General features: G+C 41.7%; 2 protein-coding genes across 2 annotated transcripts in view; one reads left to right on the top strand and one right to left on the bottom strand.

The window, feature by feature from the left end:
* Positions 1-3,392: 3,392 nt before the first annotated feature.
* slc9a1b (solute carrier family 9 member A1b) lies at positions 3,393-24,161 on the bottom strand. The gene is made up of 12 exons (XM_037542311.1): positions 22,945-24,161; positions 15,931-16,391; positions 14,089-14,339; positions 13,242-13,459; positions 12,760-12,962; positions 10,878-10,967; positions 9,546-9,616; positions 8,462-8,638; positions 7,025-7,130; positions 6,755-6,853; positions 4,685-4,757; positions 3,393-3,950 (listed from the first exon to the last, which is right to left on the bottom strand). The coding sequence occupies exons 1-12, from the start codon at positions 23,216-23,218 to the stop codon at positions 3,670-3,672; spliced, it is 2,304 nt and encodes a 767-aa protein (XP_037398208.1). The 5' UTR covers positions 23,219-24,161; the 3' UTR covers positions 3,393-3,669.
* ctss1 (cathepsin S, ortholog 1) overlaps positions 23,272-25,700 on the top strand; it is a 34,016-nt gene continuing 31,587 nt past the window's right edge. The window contains exon 1 of the mRNA XM_037542314.1: positions 23,272-23,291. The gene's annotated coding sequence lies outside the window, so the exon portion shown is untranslated. The remainder of the gene's footprint in view (positions 23,292-25,700) is intronic.

Below are 25,700 nucleotides of genomic sequence, written 5' to 3'. Positions count from 1 at the left end.
CGCTGTGCCGCGGGAGCTGCCACCAAACACAAAAACAGCCACATATGGAAACAGACACCATTAACTACAGAGGGAGCTGCACTACAGCGGAAAAACCCCCTCGGAGACCACCACTCACCTTCACACAGCCATTTACTGAAGAGTCAACACTCTCATGGCCAATCACCACAAAACACTGAGTTGCTTACCATCATTATTACAGTTGTTATTATTATAGCTATTATTACAGTTATAATCAGAGTTATTGTTAGTTATTTACAGTTATTATTAGTTATAATCAGTTATTATTATAGTTATTTACAGTTATCATTAGTTATTTATGGTTATTATTACAGTTATTATTACAGTTACTATTTCAGTTACAATTACAGTTATAAGTATGGTTATTATTACAGTTATTATTATAGTTAATTTCAGTTGTAATCACATGAATCATTAGTTATTTATGGTTATTATTACAGGTACCTATAGAATTTAGAATATAATTAACAACCATCTGTCCCTGTGTTTGCACACTGTGGAATTCCATCTCCGCATTTTAGCCCATCCGTGCAGTGAAACACCACATACACACTAGTGAACACACACACTAGGGGGCAGTGAGCACACTTGCCCGGAGCAGTGGGCAGCCCTATCCACGGCGCCCGGGGAGCAGTTGGGGGTTAGGTGTCTTGCTCAAGGACACCTCAGTCATGGACCGTCAGCCGAGGGGATCGAACCGGCGACCTTCCGGTCACAGGGCTGGTTCCCTGACCTAATAACCTTATGGTTATTATTAGTCATTATTATAGTTATTTACAGTTAAAATAATAATAGGTATTTATAACTAATGCAGTTATTATTAATTATTTACAGTAATTATTTACAGTAATTATTACAGTTATTTACAGTTATTTACAGTTATATTTACAGATATTTAAATGTATAAACACCGTTATTAACAGTCATTATTACAGTTGTTTTTGACTATTATTACAGTTATTATTACAGTTATTTATGTTTATTATTACAGTTATTATTACCTTTATGTAGAGTTATTATTACAGTTATAATCACAGTAATTAGTTATTTACAGTTGTTATTATTACAGTTATTTACAGTTATTATTAGTTATTTAAAGTCACAATCACAGTTATTATTACAGATTAACTGACCCTTTAGTGACCCTTATTAGACCCTTATTTCCCACAACAGGGAAATTTCACCTCCGCATTTAACCCGTCCGTGCAGTGAAACACCACATACACACTAGTGAACACACACACTAGGGGGCAGTGAGCACACTTGCCCGGAGCAGTGGGCAGCCCTATCCGCAGCACCCGGGGAGCAGTTGGGGGTTAGGTGTCTTGCTCAAGGACACCTCAGTCATGGACTGTCGGCTCTGGGGATCGAACCGGCGACCTTCCAATCACAGGGCTGGTTCCCTGACCTCCAGCCGTTGACTGCCCCAGTTATTTACAGTTACAATCACAATTACAATCACAGTTATTTACAGTTATTTTTAGGGTTATTATTACTGTTATTTATAGTTATTATTACAGTTATTCATAGTTATTATTGCAGTTATTTACAGTTATAATCACATGTATTTACAGTTATTACAGTTTTTATTATCATTATTTGTTGTTATTATGACAGTTATTAGTTATTTAAAGTTATAATCAGTGATTTACAGTTATTATTACAGTTTTTACTAGTTATTTTCAGTTATTATTACAGCTTTAATGGTTATTATTACAGCTATGTTATTACAATCACAATTATTTACAGTTATAACTACAGTTATTTACAGTTATTATTACTGTTACTTATGGTTATTATTAGTTATTATTACAGTTATTTACAGCTATTATTACAGTTATTATTACAGTTATTAATGGTTATTATTACAGTTATTTACAGTTGTTTCATATGTGATGGTGTTCACACTTAACTGAAACAGTCAGCAAAGGCATTACAGCAGTTGATCTAATGAAATATTAGAAATTCAGTTTTTACAAGCAGAAATCTTTCAAAATTCAGATTTCAGCAGGAGTTTATTTTACTCTTTACTTATCTGTAATAGAATGAACAATTCTTCTTAGTGTGAAGTTAGTAGAATTTAAATTTTTTTAAACCATTTTTTTACCAGTGAATGTTGAACATTTTATTATAACTTTTTAAAATTTAATATATTTTTTTTACAGGACAAAGTTTAAGGCTTTTTTAAAATGAATTCAAATAATTACAGGTTCAAACTCATTTTCAACCAGTAAAAGTTATAAAGGTAAAAATTTAGTTTGAAGCTGTAGGTATTTGAATTTCGTTCTTCATTTGTGAAAATTCATTTTCACCCATTTATTGTTGTTTACCTAACAACTGAATTAATTAGGATGAATCACTTCAAACATGTGACAGTCAGAATTTTAATTTAAAATGCAGGTCTTACTTGTGAAATCTGAGTTTGAAAAGGGTTTAAAGAGTTTTTCCATACGGTGTTGCTAGAGTAAACATACGGAAGAAAAATGTGGAGTCAAAGTTTTTAATTCAGATCAAATGACAGACAAATATTCCATTGTTAATAATGCCTTCCCTTCACTTAGCAGTGCTGCTCATCGCTCATCGACTTCAGTGGTGGCGATGGGAACCAGGCGTCGCCATGACTACAACACAGATATAGACACTTTATTTACCATCCAGAACCACCAGAGAACCTACACGAGTCTTCTGAGCTTATATGGAATGTTGATGATGGAAAACAGTGGAAAATCTGGAATAATGAGTTTTCTTTGGGGACTATTTTGCCGCACGGCGCCCTGCATGTCTCCCTCCACCATGAATGGAGTTGAAGTTCTCTAAACTCTCATAAAACAGCGTCTCAGTCATCAGGCAGTGAATTCAGAACCAGCTCATGTAGGAACTTTCTGTAGGAGCTTTTAGAGGGACGTCTGGTTCCCATCACCACCACTGTGAGGAGCTTTTAGAGGGACGTCTGGTTCCCATCACCACCACTGTGAGGAGCTTTTAGAGGGACGTCTGGTTCCCATCACCACCACTGTGAGGAGCTTTTAGAGGGACGCCTGGTTCCTATCACCACCACTGTGAGGAGCTTTTAGAGGGGGACGTCTGGTTCCTATCACCACCACTGTGAGGAGCTTTTAGAGGGGGCTGGGTGGAGCTAAACCACTGTAGCTGAATGGTGGAGCTAAACTGCTGTAGCTGAATGGGTGGAGCTAAACCGCTCTAGCTGAATGGGTGGAGCTAAACTGCTGTAGCTGAATGGGTGGAACTAAACCGCTGTAGCTGAATGGGTGGAGCTAAACCGCTGTAGATGAATGGGTGGAGCTAAACCGCTGTAGCTGAATGGGTGGAGCTAAACCGCTGTAGCTGAATGGGTGGAGCTAAACCGCTGTAGCTGAATGGGTGGATGTGACTGCATAAAAACAAAAATAATAATAATTTAAATGAAAAAACAAGCAAATATTTATTTTACGCATTTAAAGGCAAAATCAGAGTGCTGTCAATCACTGTTTACTTTCAATCTGTTGAATTATGAATTCTGAAATTTTGAAATTGTGGTGGAATTCCCCTCTCAGAGAAAGTCTTTTGCTGTTGCTTCCTTTGAAAGTTCCTGTTAAAGGTATGAAACTTCCGTGGTGGGTACAGGAGTTGGTGCACTGTTTGAATGTTTCACACTTCCTCCCACTCCCTGCTGCGCTCTTCATCCTCCTCATCGATCTTATTTGGCCCCGGGTCACTCAGACAGCGGGGGAGCTTCTGCTCCTCCACGTCCAGAGCGAACGTGACGCTGAGTTTGCGCCCTTTCCCACTGCCGGTCCTCATAGCGCCCTCTACAGTCCGCTGTGGACCCTCGAACGGCTTCTCCGCTAAATCTGTAGGACGAACCGGCTCCACGCTGATGGCAGGTACGCTGACCGCTGGGCTGGGTTTGGACATGTACACCTGGTTATCTGGCACAGAGGAAGACAAAACACAGCCCTGGGCAAAAGTATGGGCACCCCTTACCACATTCCCTGTTGTTGCTGTGATTTAAGTGAATAAGTGTGAATAAGTTTTCACATCTCCTACAGAGAACACAATCGAGTGCAATCAGACACTGCGTGCCTGCCTTTTTGACAAATCAGAGGCTGTATTCCTGCCTTTTTGACAAATCAGAGGCTGTATTCCTGCCTTTTTGACAAATCAGAGGCTGTATTCCTGATTCGTCAATTCAACAGAGGCAAAATACCCCCATTCATTTTGACTTATTATATATTACCACAGTAACAAGTCAAGGTGAAGGAATGGCTTTGTCTCATTATAATATAATATATAATATAAACATGATCATGAGTGCCCTGTGATGGACTGGCGACCTGTCCAGGGTGTATCCTGCCTTCCGCCCGATGACTGCTGGGATAGGCTCCAGCTCCCCCCCGCGACCCTGACGGAGAAGCGGCTTAGAAAATGGATGGATGGATGGATGATCATGAGTTCCTTTGCATATCTATCTGGTGTCTAACTGTAGATGCTGAAAAGCCTGATGACTCACTGACCGAATTAAGTTAAAATTGTAATTTTGCATATTTCATTTATTTGTGTATAAAATGCCCCAGAATTTTAGTTAGTGAGGGCAAACACTGATCCCCTAGAAAAACGCACAAATAAACAAACAAGCATATAAAAAGTAAAGTGGCTGCAGTACCTGACTCAAACTTTTCTCTCCTCATCGGGGGCGAGTCCTGCCTATTAGCAGGAACAGTCAAATAATGACTCATCTGAAAGACACACAATCACAGACTATAAAAAACGGAAGACAGTCTCAGAGATTTAATCTCAGCATGTTGGTCATAACCTCAACGGGCAGATTACATTATTAATCTGTGATCTGAACAGCGTAATCTGTAACGCTGGGCTGTGATCTGAACAGTGTAATCTGTAACGCTGGGCTGTGATCTGAACAGCGTAATCTGTAACGCTGGGCTGTGATCTGAACAGTGTAATCTGTAACGCTGGGCTGTGATCTGAACAGCGTAATCTGTAACGCTGGGCTGTGATCTGAACAGCGTAATCTGTAACGCTGGGCTGTGATCTGAACAGCGTAATCTGTAACGCTGGGCTGTGATCTGAACAGCGTAATCTGTAACGCTGGGCTTTGATCTGAACAGCGTAATCTGTAACGCTGGGCTGTGATCTGAACAGCGTAATCTGTAACGCTGGGCTGTGATCTGAACAGTGTAATCTGTAATGCTGGGCTGTGATCTGAACAGTGTAATCTGTAACGCTGGGCTGTGATCTGAACACTGTAATCTGCAACGCTGGGCTGTGATCTGAACAGTGTAATCTGTAATGCTGGGCTGTGATCTGAACAGCGTAATCTGTAACGCTGGGCTTTGATCTGAACAGCGTAATCTGTAACGCTGGGCTGTGATCTGAACAGTGTAATCTGTAACGCTGGGCTGTGATCTGAACAGCGTAATCTGTAATGCTGGGCTGTGATCTGAACACCGTAATCTGTAACGCTGGGCTGTGATCTGAACAGTGTAATCTGTAACGCTGGGCTGTGATCTGAACAGTGTAATCTGTAACGCTGGGCTGTGATCTGAACAGCGTAATCTGTAACGCTGGGCTGTGATCTGAACAGCGTAATCTGTAACGCTGGGCTGTGATCTGAACAGCGTAATCTGTAACGCTGGGCTGTGATCTGAACAGTGTAATCTGTAACGCTGGGCTGTGATCTGAACAGCGTAATCTGTAACGCTGGGCTGTGATCTGAACAGCGTAATCTGTAACGCTGGGCTGTGATCTGAACAGCGTAATCTGTAACGCTGGGCTGTGATCTGAACAGCGTAATCTGTAACGCTGGGCTGTGATCTGAACAGCGTAATCTGTAACGCTGGGCTGTGATCTGAACAGTGTAATCTGTAACGCTGGGCTGTGATCTGAACAGTGTAATCTGTAATGCTGGGCTGTGATCTGAACAGTGTAATCTGTAACGCTGGGCTGTGATCTGAACACTGTAATCTGCAACGCTGGGCTGTGATCTGAACAGTGTAATCTGTAATGCTGGGCTGTGATCTGAACAGTGTAATCTGTAACGCTGGGCTGTGATCTGAACACCGTAATCTGTAACGCTGGGCTGTGATCTGAACAGTGTAATCTGTAATGCTGGGCTGTGATCTGAACAGTGTAATCTGTAACGCTGGGCTGTGATCTGAACAGCGTAATCTGTAACGCTGGGCTGTGATCTGAACAGCGTAATCTGTAACGCTGGGCTGTGATCTGAACAGCGTAATCTGTAACGCTGGGCTGTGATCTGAACAGCGTAATCTGTAACGCTGGGCTGTGATCTGAACAGTGTAATCTGTAACGCTGGGCTGTGATCTGAACAGCGTAATCTGTAACGCTGGGCTGTGATCTGAACACCGTAATCTGTAACGCTGGGCTGTGATCTGAACAGTGTAATCTGTAACGCTGGGCTGTGATCTGAACAGTGTAATCTGTAACGCTGGGCTGTGATCTGAACAGCGTAATCTGTAACGCTGGGCTGTGATCTGAACAGCGTAATCTGTAACGCTGGGCTGTGATCTGAACAGCGTAATCTGTAACGCTGGGCTGTGATCTGAACAGTGTAATCTGTAACGCTGGGCTGTGATCTGAACAGTGTAATCTGTAACGCTGGGCTGTGATCTGAACACCGTAATCTGTAACGCTGGGCTGTGATCTGTAATAGTGGTATATAATCTTCAATGCTGATGTTTATTCTTAAACTTACCCTCCTCCCTATCTCCACTTTTTGTCTCCAGAGTTTCGCTTCAGTCCAGCTGTCCTCTTCACCCTCTAAGACAAGTTTGTGTCTGCTGTACGAACGCAGCTGCATACCACACACACACACACACACACACACACACACACACACACACACACACAAAATGAGTTGAATTCTCATTACAGCACTAGCAGTAAACATGATCTCAGATCAGTGTCAAAGATCAAATACCAGCTGCATTCTGTCCTGTGTGTGTGTGTGTGTGTGTGTGTGTACCCTCTGACGTGTTTTCTGCAGGTTTCCTCTGAGAATCTTCCGGATTTCCTCCTCTCTCTCTTTAGAGATCTTCGTCATGGTCCTACTCCGCTTCTGAGATGCAGCACTGAAATTTAGAGTAAATAAATCTGTTGAAATACAGAAACAGTTCGGCCAGCTCAACCTAGTCAAGCCTGTTCAGCTGGTTGACCATCTTATGGTATGTTTTGTCCTGGTCCAAGTGGGTGTCCAGCTTCTCACCACCTTGACCACCAACCAGCAGAAGAAGCTTAGAGTTTTCCTCTTCCTAGTTCACTGGTATCCAGTTGCAGTCCTACAGTGCCCCAGTTTGGCCGGATGTTAGACAAGTTTTTTAACCTCAGCAGCATTTTATCCACACAGGAATGCAAAACAACTAAAAAATCTCACATGAGCATGCCAGACCAGTAGGGGGCAATAACCATAATTGAAGTTGACAGTAGATGCCTGGAGAAAAACACAGTGAGCATGCATGCAGAGCTACCACTGGTACAGATTTCTACCAACAGGACGCCACTGGTACAGATTTCTACCAACAGGACGCCACTGGTACAGATGCAGATAGAGTTTCCGATTCCTGCCAGAAAATAAAAGCTTTTAAGGTGAGTGAAAGCCCACCGCGCTCTGCCGTGGTTGGCTCACAGTGCCACAGTGCCTTGTTTCCTGTTCATGACCGCCGTGTTTTTAATACCCCCTATTTAAAGAACTGATTGCAGTGCATTCTGGTACCCCTGTTATAAACGTTTAACCACATGCTGAACACACAGAGACACAGCCGTCAGCCACAGCTGTGCAGTTATTTAGCATAGCGTTCCCTGCGTGAAGCCTGTTAGCTGGCCAACACAGCCAGCGGGACGGCTGTTTAACACATCCGACGCTGCCGCTATTAGCACTCAGGTAGCGGCTTGTGGGTCATTAAAAGAGAAGAAACCTGCACACGAACCCACACCAGCAGGACTCTGTCTCTCTCTCTCTCTCTCTGTCTGTCTGTCTCTCTGTCTCTCTCTCTGTCTCTCTCTCTGTCTCTATCTCTCTCTGTCTCTATCTCTCTCTCTCTCTCTGTCTCTCTCTCTGTCTCTCTCTCTCTCTCTTTCTGTCTGTCTCTCTCTCTGTCTCTGACTCTCTCTCTGTCTCTATCTCTCTCTCTCTCTCTGTCTCTCTCTCTGTCTGTCTGTCTCTCTCTCTCTGTCTCTCTCTCTCTCTGTCTCTCTCTCTCTCTGTCTGACTGTCTCTCTCTCTCTGTCTGTCTGTCTCTGTGGGAAGGCTGTGCTGGTTCAGGGTCAGTGGCGTCAGCTGTAACCTCCTCCTGCTGCTGTATGGTTGTTTATGGGAGGACTCCTTCTGTGGGAAGAGCTCTAAAGCCTCAGGATAAGACTCTGTCTAAATGAATGGCGCTGAGTAATCTAAGGCAGCACTTACAGTAAGGACGCAGCAGAGGGCAGCGCCGGGGTCAGTCTGGCTTCACTGCCCCTCTCGGCCACCCGCAGCGCCTGCTGCAGCTCCAGCTTATTATAGAAGGAGATCAGCTGCGGCTCCTGAGATCTCGCCCCCGCTATCAGCCACCGCTTCAGATAGTCCTTATTAAACCGATCCAGCCTGAGGGACAGAGACAGAGAGGGAGGGAGAGAGAGAAAGAGAGAGAGACAGAGAGAGAGAGAGACAGAGAGAGAGACAGAGAGAGAGAGAGAGAGAGAGAGAGAGAGAGGGAGAGAGACAGAGAGAGAGAGAGAGAGAGAGGGAGAGAGACAGAGAGAGAGAGAGAGACAGAGGGAGAGAGACAGAGAGAGAGAGAGAGAGAGACAGAGGGAGAGAGAGAGAGAGAGAGAGAGAGAGGGAGAGACAGAGAGAGAGACAGAGGGAGGGAGAGAGAGAAAGAGAGAGAGAGAGACAGAGAGAGAGAGAGAGACAGAGAGAGAGAGAGAGAGAGAGGGAGAGAGACAGAGAGAGAGAGAGAGAGAGAGAGAGAGAGAGACAGAGGAAGAGAGAGAGAGAGAGAGAGAGAGAGACAGAGGGAGAGAGAGAGAGAGACAGAGAGAGAGAGAGAGAGAGACAGAGAGAGAGAGAGACAGAGGGAGAAAGAGGGAGAGAGAGGGAGAGAGAGAGACAGAGAGAGAGAGACAGAGGGAGAGAGAGAGAGAGAGAGGGGGAGAGCGAGAGAGAGACAGAGGGAGAGAGAGAGAGAGAGAGGGAGGGAGAGAGAGAGAGACAGAGATAGAGAGAAAGAGAGAGAGGGAGAGAGAGAGACAGAGAGAGAGAGAGACAGAGAGAGAGAGAGAGAGAGAAAGAGAGAGACAGAGAGGGAGAGAGACAGAGAGAGAGAGGGAGAGAGAGAGGGAGAGAGAGGGAGAGAGAGAGAGAGAGAGAGAGAGAGAGAGAGGGAGAGAGAGAGGGAGAGAGTGGGAGAGAGAGAGGGAGAGAGAGAGAGAGAGAGGGAGATGTTCTCACGTTCTCAGGTGACTATGAGGATCAAACTGATTTGTCTCTGTGCTGCTGTGTGACGTACTTATCCCTCCAGTGATGGTGACCGTAGTGACCACAGACTGCCTCGATGCCCCCCAGCACATGCTGAAGAAACTGCAGGAGGACACAGGCACGAGCTCAGAGGACATTCACCACAACGAGGACACTGCAGTACGACACAGTACGCCATGCAGCTCTGGGAGCAATGGAACTGCAGGCTAATGCAGCTAACAAGTAACGGAAGCTTACAGCCCACCCATTAGCAAGGGTGAACATGGTCTATAGCAGAGGTCTTCACTTAAAGTCCAGTAAGGTCCAGTTAGAGAAAATATTCAGGGCCATGTACTGTTTACTGAAGAAGCCGAGGAGGAATATCAGCATCTTATACAGTCGACAGCTGAACATCAGATCAAATAAAGTCCAGTTCGGTCAGATTTCACCAACATTTACTGAACATCAGATCAAATAAAGTCCAGTTCGGTCAGATTTCACCAACATTTACTGAACATCAGATCAAATAAAGTCCAGTTCGGTCAGATTTCACCAACATTTACTGAACATAAGATCAAATAAAGTCCAGTTCGGTCAGATTTCACCAACATTTACTGAAAACATCAGATCAAATAAAGTCCAGTTCGGTCAGATTTCAACAACATTTACTGAGCATCAGATCAAATAAAGTCCAGTTCGGTCAGATTTCAACAACATTTACTGAACATCAGATCAAATAAAGTCCAGTTCGGTCAGATTTCACCAACATTTACTGAACATCAGATCAAATAAAGTCCAGTTCGGTCAGATTTCACCAACATTTACTGAACATCAGATCAAATAAAGTCCAGTTTGGTCAGATTTCACCAACATTTACTTAACATCAGATCAAATAAAGTCCAGTTCGGTCAGATTTCACCAACATTTACTGAACATCAGATCAAATAAAGTCCAGTTTGGTCCGATTTCAACAACATTTACTGAACATCAGATCAAATAAAGTCCAGTTCGGTCAGATTTCAACAACATTTACTGAACATCAGATCAAATTAAGTCCAGTTCGGTCAGATTTCAACAACATTTACTGTCAGTTTTCTCTTTTTAGATCACGTCATGTGGTGATGAGGTGGAGACCCAAACGAACTGCCCTAGTTCCAGTGCTACAACTAAAAAAGCAGACAACGGTCGCTGAACATGTCTTGGCTGTTTGCTGGATTTGTGTTGAGGAGGTGATTATATTACCCTTCTAGTTTTCACTGTTGAAGCGTGAAAAAGCCCTGGAAGTATCTTAGCATAGTTATCCACATGTAGCTAGAACCGCTACCCCTGCAGTAACAGGTGCCCTTACTTATTTGCAGAAATGTTATTGGTGAAACAGACCCACCTCGGTGTGTATCTCTTCGTTTATTGTAAACTTCGTCTGTTTTTTTTTCTTCACAGCCAGAAGGTCAACCAGTGGTCGAATGGTCATGCCCTGAATAAAAAAGAGCAGCTTTGTTTACTGTTCTGGTGATGGGAGTAGCTCGAAATACAGGTAGATCAGGGTGCTATTATTCTCCCAGCGTCTGAGGTTTCTTCACCTTCTCTGCACTGCACTGAACATTTTTATCTAGACATGGCATTTAGTCAATGTTTTAATATTGTTATGTGAAGTAATGCAATGGTATCTGTATCAGATGGTAACTGTATTGGAAATGATTTGAGATGGTAACTGTATCTGTAATGATTTGTGATGGTAACTGTATCGGAAATGATTTGAGATGGTAACTGTATCGGTAATGATTTGAGATGGTAACTGTCTCTGTAATGATTTGAGATGGTAACTGTATCGGTAATGATTTGTGATGGTTACTGTAACTGTAATGATTTGTGATGGTAACTGTATCGGTGATGATTTGAGATGGTAACTGTATCGGTGATGATTTGAGATGGTAACTGTATCGGAGATGATTTGAGATGGTAACTGTATCGGTAATGATTTGAGATGGTAACTGTATCGGAAATTATTAGAGATGGTAACTGTATCGGTAATGATTTGAGATGGTAACTGTATCGGTAATGATTTGTGATGGTTACTGTATCGGTAATGATTTGTGATGGTTACTGTATCGGTAATGATTTGAGATGGTAACTGTATCGGAAATTATTTGAGATGGTAACTGTATCGGTAATGATTTGTGATGGTTACTGTATCGGTAATGATTTGAGATGGTAACTGTATCGGTAATGATTTGTGATGGTAACAGTATCGGTAATGATTTGAGATGGTAACTGTATCGGTAATGATAAGAGATGGTAACAGTATCGGTAATGATTTGAGATGGTAACTGTATCGGTAATGATTTGAGATGGTATCTGTATCGGTAATGATTTGAGATGGTATCTGTATCGGTAATGATATGAGATGGTAACTGTATCGGTAATGATAAGAGATGGTAACAGTATCGGAAATTATTAGAGATGGTTACTGTATCAGTAATGATTTGAGATGGTAACTGTATCGGTAATGATTTGTGATGGTAACTGTATCGGTAATGATTTGAGGTGGTAACTGTATCGGTAATGATTTGTGATGGTAACTGTATCCGTAATGATTTGTGATGGTTACTGTATCGGTAATGATTTGAGATGGTAACTGTATCGGTAATGATTTGTGATGGTTACTGTATCGGTAATGATTTGAGATGGTAACTGTATCGGTAATGATTTGAGATGGTATCTGTATCGGGAATGATTTGTGATGGTAACTGTATCGGTAATGATTTGAGATGGTAACTGTATCGGGAAAGATTTGTGATGGTTACTGTATCGGTAATGATTTCAGATGGTAACTGTATCGGTATTGATTTGTGATGGTAACTGTATCGGGAAAGATTTGTGATGGTTACTGTATCTGTAATGATTTGTGATGGGAACTGTATCGGTAATGATTTGAGATGGTATCTGTATCGGTAATGATTTGAGATGGTATCTGTATCGGGAATGATTTGTGATGGTAACTGTATTGGTAATGATTTGTGATGGTAACTGTATCGGTAATGATTTGAGATGGTATCTGTATCGGGAATGATTTGTGATGGTAACTGTATTGGGAATGATTTGTGATGGTAACTGTATCGGGAATGATTTGTGATGGTAACTGTATCGGTAATGATTTGAGATGGTATCTGTATCGGGAATGATTTGTGATGGTAACTGTATCGGGAATGATTTGTGATGGTAACTGTATCGGGAATGATTTGAAACGTTAACCCCATCACACTCACCTGTACAAACACAGTGAAGAAGACAACTGTGATAATGGCGGTGAGGAACATGTTCTTCATGGGGAAATGTTTGCTGGACAGAAGGAAGGCCAGGGAGAAGGCAATAGCACCTCGCAGCCCACCATAGGCCAAGATAAACTGGTCTTTACCCGTTATCTTTACCATGCGGAACTTATTGAGGATGTAGGTCAGTCCCACCACTCCTGCTCGACAGATTCATTTCATTAGAAATTCAAGACATCTGTTAATCTGGCATATCTTCTACCAAAAACTATGTACTAACAACCATGTGCAAGCACATAAAATATATTTAGTTTAAAAACATGTCAAGAAAGAAACTAGATTTAACAATTTGGGAATGAAAAAAATTCAAACAAAAGCTATTTAATAAAATAATCCAAGGAATAATTACGATGAACCCCAATTCCCATGAATTCATGATCTTTATTTATCATTGATGATTGTTTTTTCTGCTAACTCACCGAACACACGTGAGACGAGGCAGAGGATTATGGTTGCTATGACGAAGGTCCAGTTCCATGCATGCGGTCCGGCTACAGTGGACGCTCCGAGGAAGATGAAGATGAGCGTTTCACTCACGCTGCTCCACATCTTCAGAAAGTACTTTATGGTGGTGTAGGACTTATGGGAAATGTTGGCCTCCACGTAGGGTCGCATCACCACCCCACACGCAATCAGCCTGAGAAGGGATGCCTCAGTTCAGCGTTCAAGTTCAGCTATAGGTATATAAGTTCAGTAGCTGCTCCTTCTCAGTTTTGAACTTGCCGTTTTTGCTAATGCCAGTGCAGCTGTTTCCTTAAAGGTTTTGTTTTCAGCCACTCGGAACTCGCAAATGAAAATCTACATGGTTTTTGCTGCATGTTTCTCATGACAAGCAGCAGAAAACAGACTAGCCACAAGCTCACATTTTACGCCCCCATGTTTAGGCAGCTAGCTGAAACATAGTAGAAACAATGGAGCCACAGATATTATGACTGAGAGGTTGGAGAAGCTTCTATAACAGTGCAGCAAAAAGGAAACAAATGATCAGAACTGTGTCTGTCTTATTTCAGCCCCTACCTGATCCATCCCAATATGTCTTGATATCCCTAAATTTAACATCTCTAATAATAAAAAAGACCTTTTTAGACATTATATGTCAACTATTTCAAATCTGTTCCAAAACTTTATGCATTATCTGTTGGAGAACCTGTTGGAACCCTGCTTGATGCTTTGCTGAACTATCACCTTAAAGAAAGCAGCACAGAACAGCAGGAATCGGTTCAAAGAGGGTGCGGTCTAAAGTGGACAGAGTCAGAGGTCACTCACGCCATGATGCCTGACAGGTGGAACACCTCGGCGGACAGGTAGGCCATGTAGCTGTACAGGAAGACGAAGAGCGGCTCGATGACGCGAGTGTGTGAGGTGAAGCGGGAGGTGAAGGCGGCCAGCAGCCCGAAAACCGTCCCCACCAAAATGCCCCCCAATGCCACCACGAAGAAACACAGCACACCCAGGAAGACGTCAATCACAGTCACCTCGCCCAGTGTCGCAAACTCCTCAAACAGGTGATACAGCACCTGAGGAACGAGAGAAAAGAGAACAGATAAACATGAGAATATGATCCTGTTTCCTAAAGCACGTCCATCTCCATCAGGGTGCCTGTCCTGTTCCTGAACTTGAGCTTCACTAAACCTAAAAACACAGCTGTGGTTTAAGGTTAAAAAGACTGTCCCTGATTGGTCAAAACACTATCCCTGATAGATCAAAGGGCCCTGATTGGTCATAAAGTTTTTCCTGATTGGTCAGAACACTGTCGATGATGGGTCAGAAGTCTGTCAGTGATTGGTCAGAAGGCTGTCAATGGCTGGTCAGAAGCCTGTCCCTGATTGGGCATAAGGCTGTCCCTGATTGGGCATAAGGCTGTCCCTGATTGGTCATAAGGCTGTCTCTGAGTGATCATAAGGCTGTCCCTGAGTGATCATAAGGCTGTCCCTGAGTGGTCATAAGGCTGTCCCTGAGTGGTCATAAGGCTGTCTCTGAGTGATTATAAGGCTGTCCCTGAGTGATCATAAGGCTGTCCCTGAGTAGTCATAAGGCTGTCCCTGATTGGGCATAAGACTGTCCCTGATTGGGCATAAGGCTGTCCCTCAGTGGTCATAAGGCTGTCCCTGATTGGGCATAAGGCTGTCCCTGAGTGGTCATAAGGCTGTCCCTGAGTAGTCATAAGGCTGTCCCTGAGTGGTCATAAGACTGTCCCTGAGTAGTCATAAGGCTGTCCCTGAGTAGTCATAAGGCTGTCCCTGAGTGGTCATAAGACTGTCCCTGAGTAGTCATAAGGCTGTCCCTGAGTGGTCATAAGACTGTCCCTGATTGGGCATAAGGCTGTCCCTGAGTAGTCATAAGGCTGTCCCTGATTGGGCATAAGACTGTCCCTGATTGGGCATAAGGCTGTCCCTGAGTGGTCATAAGGCTGTCCCTGAGTGGTCATAAGGCTGTCCCTGATTGGGCATAAGACTGTCCCTGATTGGGCATAAGGCTGTCCCTGAGTGATCATAAGGCTGTCCCTGAGTGATCATAAGGCTGTCCCTGAGTGGTCATAAGGCTGTCCCTGAATGGGCATAAGGCTGTCCCTGAGTGGTCATAAGGCTGTCCCTGAGTGGTCATTAGGCTGTCCCTGATCGGTCAGAAGTCTGTCCCTGAGTGATCAGAAAGCTGTCCCTGATTGGTCAGAAGACTGTCCCTGATTGGTCATAAGGCTGTCCCTGACTGGGCATAAAGATGCCCTGATTAGTTAGAAGTCTGTCAGTGATTGGTCAGAAGACTCCCTTATTTTACAGTGTATATATAATTTTGGATTCAAAATGCTGCTTTTGTTTTTAGCTATGATAATATATTTAGGCTTTAGTCTACGTTGACAGAAGCGTCCCTGACTGACATTGTTGACCCGTGAGTCCCTGATCAGAAACCACATGATATCTCTTAGTGATAACCGAACATCTCCAGACACTTCGAGGAGAGTCATTGATGATTTTGGCATTGTGCTAATTCGTGGGCTATAAGCTTCCATTACCTGTTTGCAAAATTCAGGCACCAAGCATGTCTTGGGTAAGGGGGGGGCAGTTGTGAGCATTAGCATTTGAATCCACCCCTCTTTCAGCTTCCACTCACCACAGTGACAGCATCGTTGAGCAGTGACTCTCCGAACACCAGGATGTGCAGGAGCTCATGGATGTGGATCTCCTCAAAGACGGCGAGGACGGCCACAGGGTCAACGGCGGAGGCGATGGAGCTGAAAAGCAGGCAGGCCAGCAGGCCCACTCCGGCCAGCTCGGACCCCTCAACCACACATACCCCGTACAGCACCACGCCCATAAAGAAGGAGTTCCACACCGTCCCCATAACCGCGAACACCAGGATGGTTCCCATGTTCTCGCTGAAGGATCGGATGGGGAGGAAGTACCCTGCGTCCAGGATGATGGGGGGCAGCAGGACGAGGAAGAAGAGCTGAGTGTCCAGCACAGGCAGGGTCTCCCCCAGCAGCTTTATTAAAGCCCCCACCAACAGCCCCACCACGATCAGCACACAGCTCTCAGGAACCACGCTGGAGAAGTGAGGGATCACGTGGAAGCCTGGCAGACAGACATTTCATATATAGAGCAGATTAAACATTATCGCCCTACTGTCATTCTGCATGAATTATTCTTGACTTATCGTTTCACTGAAACAACCGGAGAAGCTGTGTGGAAAGTGCTGATTCTACACTTCAGATCCAGACCGCATCAGTGCCTTCGATAAGAGGAAATATTTCAATAGAATTTGACTTTGATGAAATGTTATCGTTGTGTTTACAGTCGCGTTCTGCAGAAAGAAAAAGAATTCATTACATATTTTTGACATTTTTGTCATTTATCTCTTAAATAAACCGAAAAAGTCTGACGTCCAGACTTCACGTTGTGATTTATTTTGATTAAAATCTTTCTCAAAGATCACTTTACAGTGTTTTTCAATAATTTCGCTTAATTCTGAAGGAACATACTTGGAGTAAAACCTTCAAACACCTCTTTGATCATTATTTATTTGTTAATGTACTGTGGAAAACACTTTATCATATTCAGAAGTAAATTTCAATGCATCACTCATTTGTTTGGATTTATTATTTATTATTCTTTAACCTGCACGTATACACAATATTTTTTCACTTTTTCAGGTTTTCACATAATTTGAAACAGCCTGTTGCTCTTTACATTCTGTGCCAATTTCATGACGAATGGACCAAAAGAAATTGCCCAAAATTACTAGGACAAAAAGTCAGGTCCCATTGACTTCCTTTAAAAGTAGAGTAGGTTTTTTCCTTCTCCTGTAAAGTCACCACTTTGGACTAGGTTTTGTTCTGACATCAGTACAGTTTGTGTAGATGAACATATTTTTAGACATACACCGGTGTCGGTTTTCCTGCTGTTGCACAGTATTTTTATGTGCACTCATACTGCATACTGTACATACGGTCTTTCGTTTTTATGCCTGGTAGAATTCACCAGTTACATACTCACACAGCCTGGACAGCCAGTGTATAATATAAATAGCCCATCTTAATTTATATACATACTTTCACTCTTCTTCTTCTAGTTTGTTTTTTATTCTGTTTAAGTGCTTAGAATTTAGTGTTTTAGTAAACTGTGGTGCAACGTAGGGATTTCACGAGACAGTTTCACTGTTGTTTCCTCAGCATTTCACAAAGAACTCTTCAATCTTGAATCATTTCAGTAACGTTATGACTTATTAATCAATGACCTGGGTGAACGCAATCAACCAACTGAAGAACAGAGAAAAAGAAACTTTAATGAACTATTAATGACAATTCCAAAATCATGGGTGAAAAAAGACCATTGAGATGTTGACTGAGTGAACTGGTTTTTATTCCTGTTTGTTTATTACTTAACTAATATAACTAATGAATAAAACTAATTATTCAGACTGTGTTCCAGACAATGTTTGGGTTCTGTAATGCATCTGATCTGTAAATGTTCACTAATGTAGTTTGGTCTCAATAGGCTGAAATAGAGGAGGGTGGTGTGAAGAATTGAGGGTGAAACTCAGAGTGTTTTGTGTTTGTTAGGGTGGAGCTGAGTCTGACTGGGGAATCTCACCACACCACACAGTCTGTTCCCCCCTGATAGGGCAGCCCAGGGCAGAGGGGCAACTGAACACCATGTACATAATGTAAACCTCCACATAATCTACTCTAACAGTGTTACCCTCCACACACACACAATTAACAGTTGACTCTAAATGTAGGTATTGTGATATAAACCGAGTCCGTTCTACAGTTTCTCATTAGGCTGAATGAATAACCGACTCTAAATGTAGGTATTGTGATATAAACCGAGTCCGTTCTACAGTTTCTCATTAGGCTGAATGAATAACCAGCTCTAAATGTAGGTATTGTGATATAAACCGAGTCCGTTCTACAGTTTCTCATTAGGCTTAATGAATAACCGACTCTAAATGTAGGTATTGTGATATAAACCGAGTCTGTTCTACAGTTTCTCATTAGACTGAATGAATAACCGGCTCTAAATGTAGGTATTGTGATATAAACCGAGTCCGTTCTACAGTTTCTCATTAGGCTGAATGAATAACCGACTCTAAATGTAGGTATTGTGATATAAACCGAGTCCGTTCTACAGTTTCTCATTAGACTGAATGAATAACCGACTCTAAATGTAAGTATTGTGATATAAACCGAGTCCGTTCTACAGTTTCTCATTAGACTGAATGAATAACCGACTCTAAATGTAGGTATTGTGATATAAACCGAGTCTGTTCTACAGTTTCTCATTAGACTGAATGAATAACCGACTCTAAATGTAGGTATTGTGATATAAACCGAGTCCGTTCTACAGTTTCTCATTAGGCTGAATGAATAACCGACTCTAAATGTAGGTATTGTGATATAAACCGAGTCTGTTCTACAGTTTCTCATTAGGCTGAATGAATAACCGACTCTAAATGTAGGTATTGTGATATAAACCGAGTCCGTTCTACAGTTTCTCATTAGACTGAATGAATAACCGACTCTAAATGTAGGTATTGTGATATAAACCGAGTCCGTTCTACAGTTTCTCATTAGACTGAATGAATAACCGACTCTAAATGTAGGTATTGTGATATAAACCGAGTCCGTTCTACAGTTTCTCATTAGACTGAATGAATAACCGACTCTAAATGTAGGTAGTGTGATATAAACCGAGTCCGTTCTACAGTTTCTCATTAGACTGAATGAATAACCGACTCTAAATGTAGGTATTGTGGTATAAACCGAGTCCGTTCTACAGTTTCTCATTAGGCTGAATGAATAACCGACTCTAAATGTAGGTATTGTGATATAAACCGAGTCCGTTCTACAGTTTCTCATTAGGCTGAATGAATAACCGACTCTAAATGTAGGTATTGTGATATAAACCGAGTCTGTTCTACAGTTTCTCATTAGGCTGAATGAATAACCGACTCTAAATGTAGGTATTGTGATATAAACCGAGTATGTTCTACAGTTTCTCATTAGGCTGAATGAATAACCGACTCTAAATGTAGGTATTGTGATATAAACCGAGTCCGTTCTACAGTTTCTCATTAGACTGAATGAATAACCGACTCTAAATGTAGGTATTGTGATATAAACTGAGTCTGTTCTACAGTTTCTCATTAGGCTGAATGAATAACCGGCTCTAAATGTAGGTATTGTGATATAAACCGAGTCCGTTCTACAGTTTCTCATTAGACTGAATGAATAACCGACTCTAAATGTAGGTATTGTGATATAAACCGAGTCCGTTCTACAGTTTCTCATTAGGCTGAATGAATAACTGGCTCTAAATGTAGGGATTGTGATATAAACCGAGTCCGTTCTACAGTTTCTCATTAGGCTGAATGAATAACCGACTCTAAATGTAGGTATTGTGATATAAACCGAGTCCGTTCTACAGTTTCTCATTAGACTGAATGAATAACCAGCTCTAAATGTAGGTATTGTGATATAAACCGAGTCCGTTCTACAGTTTCTCATTAGACTGAATGAATAACCGACTCTAAATGTAGGTATTGTGATATAAACCGAGTCCGTTCTACAGTTTCTCATTAGACTGAATGAATAACCGACTCTAAATGTAGGTATTGTGATATAAACCGAGTCCGTTCTACAGTTTCTCATTAGACTGAATGAATAACCGACTCTAAATGTAGGTATTGTGATATAAACCGAGTCCGTTGTACAGTTTCTCATTAGACTGAATGAATAACCGACTCTAAATGTAGGTATTGTGATATAAACCGAGTCCGTTCTACAGTTTCTCATTAGACTGAATGAATAACCGACTCTAAATGTAGGTATTGTGATATAAACCGAGTCCGTTCTACAGTTTCTCATTAGACTGAATGAATAACCGACTCTAAATGTAGGTATTGTGATATAAACCGAGTCCGTTCTACAGTTTCTCGTTAGACTGAATGAATAACCGACTCTAAATGTAGGTATTGTGATATAAACCGAGTCCGTTCTACAGTTTCTCGTTAGGCTGAATGAATAACCGACTCTAAATGTAGGTATTGTGATATAAACCGAGTCCGTTCTACAGTTTCTCATTAGACTGAATGAATAACCGACTCTAAATGTAGGTATTGTGATATAAACCGAGTCCGTTCTACAGTTTCTCATTAGACTGAATGAATAACCGACTCTAAATGTAGGTATTGTGATATAAACCGAGTCCGTTCTACAGTTTCTCATTAGGCTGAATGAATAACCGACTCTAAATGTAGGTATTGTGATATAAACCGAGTCCGTTCTACAGTTTCTCATTAGACTGAATGAATAACCGACTCTAAATGTAGGTATTGTGATATAAACCGAGTCCGTTCTACAGTTTCTCATTAGGCTGAATGAATAACCGACTCTAAATGTAGGTATTGTGATATAAACCGAGTCCGTTCTACAGTTTCTCATTAGGCTGAATGAATAACCGACTCTAAATGTAGGTATTGTGATATAAACCGAGTCCGTTCTACAGTTTCTCATTAGGCTGAATGAATAACCGACTCTAAATGTAGGTATTGTGATATAAACCGAGTCCGTTCTACAGTTTCTCATTAGGCTGAATGAATAACCGACTCTAAATGTAGGTATTGTGATATAAACCGAGTCCGTTCTACAGTTTCTCAATAGGTTGAATTAATATTTTACAGCCCCATTTCCAATAAAGTTGGGATGCTGTGTAAAATGTAAATAAAAGCAAAATGCAATGACGTGCAATTCATTAAAACCTTATATTTCGTTGAAAATAGTACAACGACAACATATCAAATATTGAAACTGAAAAATTTTATTATTTATAATTTGTTTGAGAAATATTTGCCCATTTTGAATTTGATGCCAGCAACATGTTCCAAAAAAGTTGGTATGGGGGAGCAAAAGGCTGGTAAAGTTGTGTAATGCTAAAACACATCCGGTGGTTGATTGGCAGCATGTCAGTAACATGATTGGGTATAAAGAGAATCTTAGAGAGGCGGAGTCTTTCAGAAGTAAACGTGAGGAGGGTTTCACCACTCAATAATGCAACAGTTCAAGAAGAACGTTCCTCAACATAAAACAGCAAAGAGCTTCTGCTTTTCATCGTCTACGGTGCAGAACATCATTAAAGACTCAGAGAATCTGGAGAAATCTCTGTCTGTGAGGGACGAGGCTGAAAACCAGTATCTGCTGGCCGTGATCTTTGGGCCCTCAGGCAGCACTGCATTAAAAACAGACATGAAACTGATGAGCAGCTGAAATCCTGAATCAAACTAGAACAGAAAACATTTCACTGTCAGAGCTGCAGCAGCGTCTCCTCAGTTCCCAAACACTGACAGAGCTGTTAAAGAAGAGGTGATGAAACTCAGCGGTGAACAGACCCGTCCCAACTTTTTTGGATATGGAGTTGCATTTCACTGTTATAACTTGGTTCACCATCATTGGGCACAGGCCTCCAACAGTAGCCATGTAATAACACATTTGTGGGCGGAGCTGGTTTGGGTGCTGAATTTTAGGTGTTCTGCAGGCCTATTTGAGCTCATATCTCCAGGCGCTGTGAGCTAATGAAGGGCTTTATCAGGCTGTACAGCTGTACGGGGAGTATGTGAGCTGCTCTCTCTGGCTGTGTGCCCTAATCAAAGTCACTGGAAATGATAGGAGCTGAATATTGAAATGAGCTCAGCCAGCAAGCATAAGCAGCACAAACACATTTCAAATCCATCGACCAGCAGGACCAACCTCAGCTGCTTTATTTAGCACGGGATCAATTTTTAATTTATGCTCAAAGATCGATTTACTGTCAAACTGTTTATGAGCCTTGAGAAAAGAATCTACTGTAATTGTTTATTGCAATAAACCGTTGTCATCTCCTTTAGTGTGTGTTCCAGTGTTAAACCTCACAGTGGGACTGTCAGTCAAACGGTTCCTGCACCACAAAGCAACCATCTGATTGGTCGCCTCTCAGCTCATTTGCATGACGTGAGTCCAGGATGCGAGAGCAGGGAGAGGACTGATGTGTCAGGCTTGTGTTTATATTGTCGTTTCTAATGCAAATATAAGTTCAGCACCTCCAACGCTGCAATAATGGCATCGGCAGGTAAAATGAGCCTAATTACAGTCAACACATCTACTATTCCTCCTGTTGAGGTTTTTCTCTTAAAGTGAGATTATTTACCGCACTTCTACACATTTTTTGTACTTGTTGTAAGTGATTTTATTAAGCAGACATATCTCAGTATATTAGCAGACGATTGTCCTTGTTGTGAGAAATGAGCTTGAAACCGGTTAAATTATCTGTCAGTGTTTTGAGATCATTTTATAGATAAAAATACCTAAAACTAGCAAATAAATACAGAAATAAGTTAGAAAATCATACAGTGAGATTACAATCCTCTCAAAATATTAAATATCAGATATATTGACAAAACTTTCCGTCATTTCATTTGACAAGACACCAAAGCTTCGCTGTGTTGTAGGCGTCAGTTTCAGAACAAGCTTTTATTTACTAAAAACAACAAAGTTGAGAAGGTAAGATATGAAATATCAAGTGTCTGTTTAGTTTAAATCCAGGTCAGAGTGGACTGACCGGCTTGTCCTCTGAATCCACATGCAGGACTCACCCAGCTTCAGCAGGGACGCCAGAAGAATCCAGAGCGAGATCTCGAAGGGTCTCCGCACCGTCTCGAACTGGAAGGTGAGGACGGGGAAGGCACGGCTGTGTGTGTGCGGACCGCCGGGACCCTCTGGGTGTGCGTGTCGGGGTGTGTGAGGGGCCCTGGGGATCTCTGTCTGAGTGACCCCATCATAAACAGGACTTCCATCACTGCCCACAGGAACCGAGCTGGACACCAGCACCATCAGCAGCACTGACCATAACAGCCGGCACAGACCCATACTGCACTTCAGAGGCAGCAGTAACCACGGCAACAGAAGAAAAAAGCCCAGCAGTTGTCCAGTGAAATACACGGTGGGTATATGAGTTTTACTGCACACAGATGTTAGTCAGTTATTATTATTTATACATACTGACCGTCAGATCTGACCACTCAAATACAGACACCTACAGTCTGTAACACCGTAAACGTGTCTGTGTGATTAAAGCTCTGGGTGTGAGTTGTTTTCTGTATTTACTGCTCTTTCAGCACCGTTTTCTTTAAAACTGAGCATCATTACACTCAGAACGTCTTCTCTCAGAGTTCTCCACTATCCTGACAGCTGCGGTGTAAAACTCCCACATCCAAATCTTCAAACTCCAAAACATCTTTAAACTCCACAAATCATCTTCAAACTCCACAAATCATCTTCAAACTCCTAAAACATCTTTAACCTCAAAAAAATCTTCAAACTCCAAATCATCTTCAAACTCCAAAACATCATCTGTAAACTCCAGAAATCATCTTCAAACTCCACAAATCATCTTCAAACTCCAAAAAAATCATCTCCAAACTCCACAAATCATCTTCAAACTCCAAAAAAATCATCTTCAAACTCCACAAATCATCTTCAAACTCCAAAAAAACATCTTTAAACTCAAAAAAACATCTTCAAACTAGAAAAAACATCATCTTCAAACTCCACAAATCATCTTCAAACTCCACAAATCATCTTCAAACTCCAAAAAAATCATCTTAAAACTCCACAAATCATCTTCAAACTAAAAAAAATCCAGAAATTATTTTCAAACTCCAGAAATCATCTTCAGTCTTCAGAAATCACATTCAAACTCCAAAAACTCACCTTTAAACTACAGAAAACAAATGACTGAACACAGATATCAAATCCATTATTTTGAGTTTCTGCTCGGGTCAGTCGGGAATCCTCTGAACTGTTGTGAGCTCTGAGCTGTGGTCAGTATTTCTCTCTCTCTCTCTCTATTTCTGCCCCTCCTTCCTGCTCATCTGCCCCGCCTGCAGGCAGATTTGAGTTCTGTGTTGGTGGAGGAGATAATGTACTTTGTTTCTGCACTTCAGTTTTATTATAGATTCTTTGTTGAAATTGATCACTTGCAGTTTTAGTCAGTCACAAAGAAAAAAATACAGTTTTACTTTGATCTTCATAAAGCAGAGTGACTGCAGTCATGTATTTGTCATTGTTGTTGTTGATCAATTGTTTAATATTGTTAATGTTATTGATCTGGTAGACAGCTCAAGCGCAACCTGGTGCTTCTTCATATTTCAAGCATGAAGGAATTACACTGTACTCTTATCACTTAATGTGCTGTAACTCAGAGTGTCCACTAGGGGGAGGCAATGATTGGCCTGAAGCTCCAATATGGAACAGCTGCAACGATGTTATGATCAACTCGGCAATATTATCAGCTGAGGAGCCACATGGTTCACGGGGCCTCATGCACAACTACTTTGAGTAAATCACCCAGTTGGACGTCCATTTATGTCCAACATACATAAATCCTTAATAAATCCTTTTATAACTCTCGATTACACAGTTATTAATGCAATAATGCATAAACACACATCTGCACAGTACCTGCCTCTATCAGTCAGGATAATTTTACTGCAGAGCTTCAATATTTTTAGTTATAATTTTCTTATTATATTTAGTTAAAACCAAAAATCAATAGACACTGTGAGTGGTCACCACATGCACCTGTTTTATTATGATTATTACTGTTGATGTCAGTTTGAGTTTGCTAAGATTTTCTTTGGCAAAAAAAAACAAAAACATTCTAATTCAGATTTGTTGTTAATCTTGCTCTTGTAGACTAACCACATATGAAAAATGTCCAGTGAATAACTTACCAATGTCCAATAAATAACAAGTTTCCTCTGTCAATGCGAATTGGTTTTTTCTAATCTTGAAAAGTGCCTATGTAAGCAGTATCTAAGTTAAAGCTAATCACCAAGTAAAAGCTAACCACCAAGCAAAAGCTAACCACCAAGCGAAAGCTAACCACTTAGTAAAAGCTAAACACTAAGTTAAAGCTAACCACCAAGTAAAAGCTAACCACTAAGTAAAAGCTAACCACTAAGTAAAAGCTAACAACTAAGTTAAAGCTAACCACCAAGTAAAAGCTAACCACCAAGCGAAAGCTAACCACTTAGTAAAAGCTAAACACTAAGTTAAAGCTAACCACCAAGTAAAAGCTATAACCACCAAATGAAAGCTAACCACGAAGTAAAAGCTAACCACTAAGTAAAAGCTAACCACTAAGTTAAAGCTAACCACTAAGTAAAAGCTAACCACCAAGTAAAAGCTAACCACCAAGCGAAAGCTAACCACCAAGTAAAAGCTAACCACCAAGCGAAAGCTAACCACTTAGTAAAAGCTAACCACTAAGTAAAAGCTAACCACCAAGTAAAAGCTAACCACCAAGTAAAAGCTTACCACCAAGCGAAAGCTAACCACCAAGTAAAAG

The sequence above is a fragment of the Pygocentrus nattereri genome, chromosome 11 (genome assembly GCF_015220715.1).
Source record: "Pygocentrus nattereri isolate fPygNat1 chromosome 11, fPygNat1.pri, whole genome shotgun sequence".
Taxonomy (NCBI): Eukaryota; Metazoa; Chordata; class Actinopteri; order Characiformes; family Serrasalmidae; genus Pygocentrus; species Pygocentrus nattereri.
The sequence above is the reverse complement of the archived record's forward strand: the minus strand, read 5'-3'. Positions and strand labels throughout refer to the sequence as shown.

Bases quoted from the DNA above. Each gene is read 5' to 3' on its own strand.
- slc9a1b (XM_037542311.1), bottom strand. From the start codon at position 23,218: ATGGGTCTGTGCCGGCTGTTATGGTCAGTGCTGCTGATGGTGCTGGTG. The intron at 4,758-6,754 runs GTAAGTTTAAGA...TGTGTCTTTCAG, and splicing joins AAGTGGAGATAGGGAGGAGG to ATGAGTCATTATTTGACTGT. The intron at 3,951-4,684 runs GTACTGCAGCCA...CCTCTGTGCCAG, and splicing joins GAGAGAAAAGTTTGAGTCAG to ATAACCAGGTGTACATGTCC.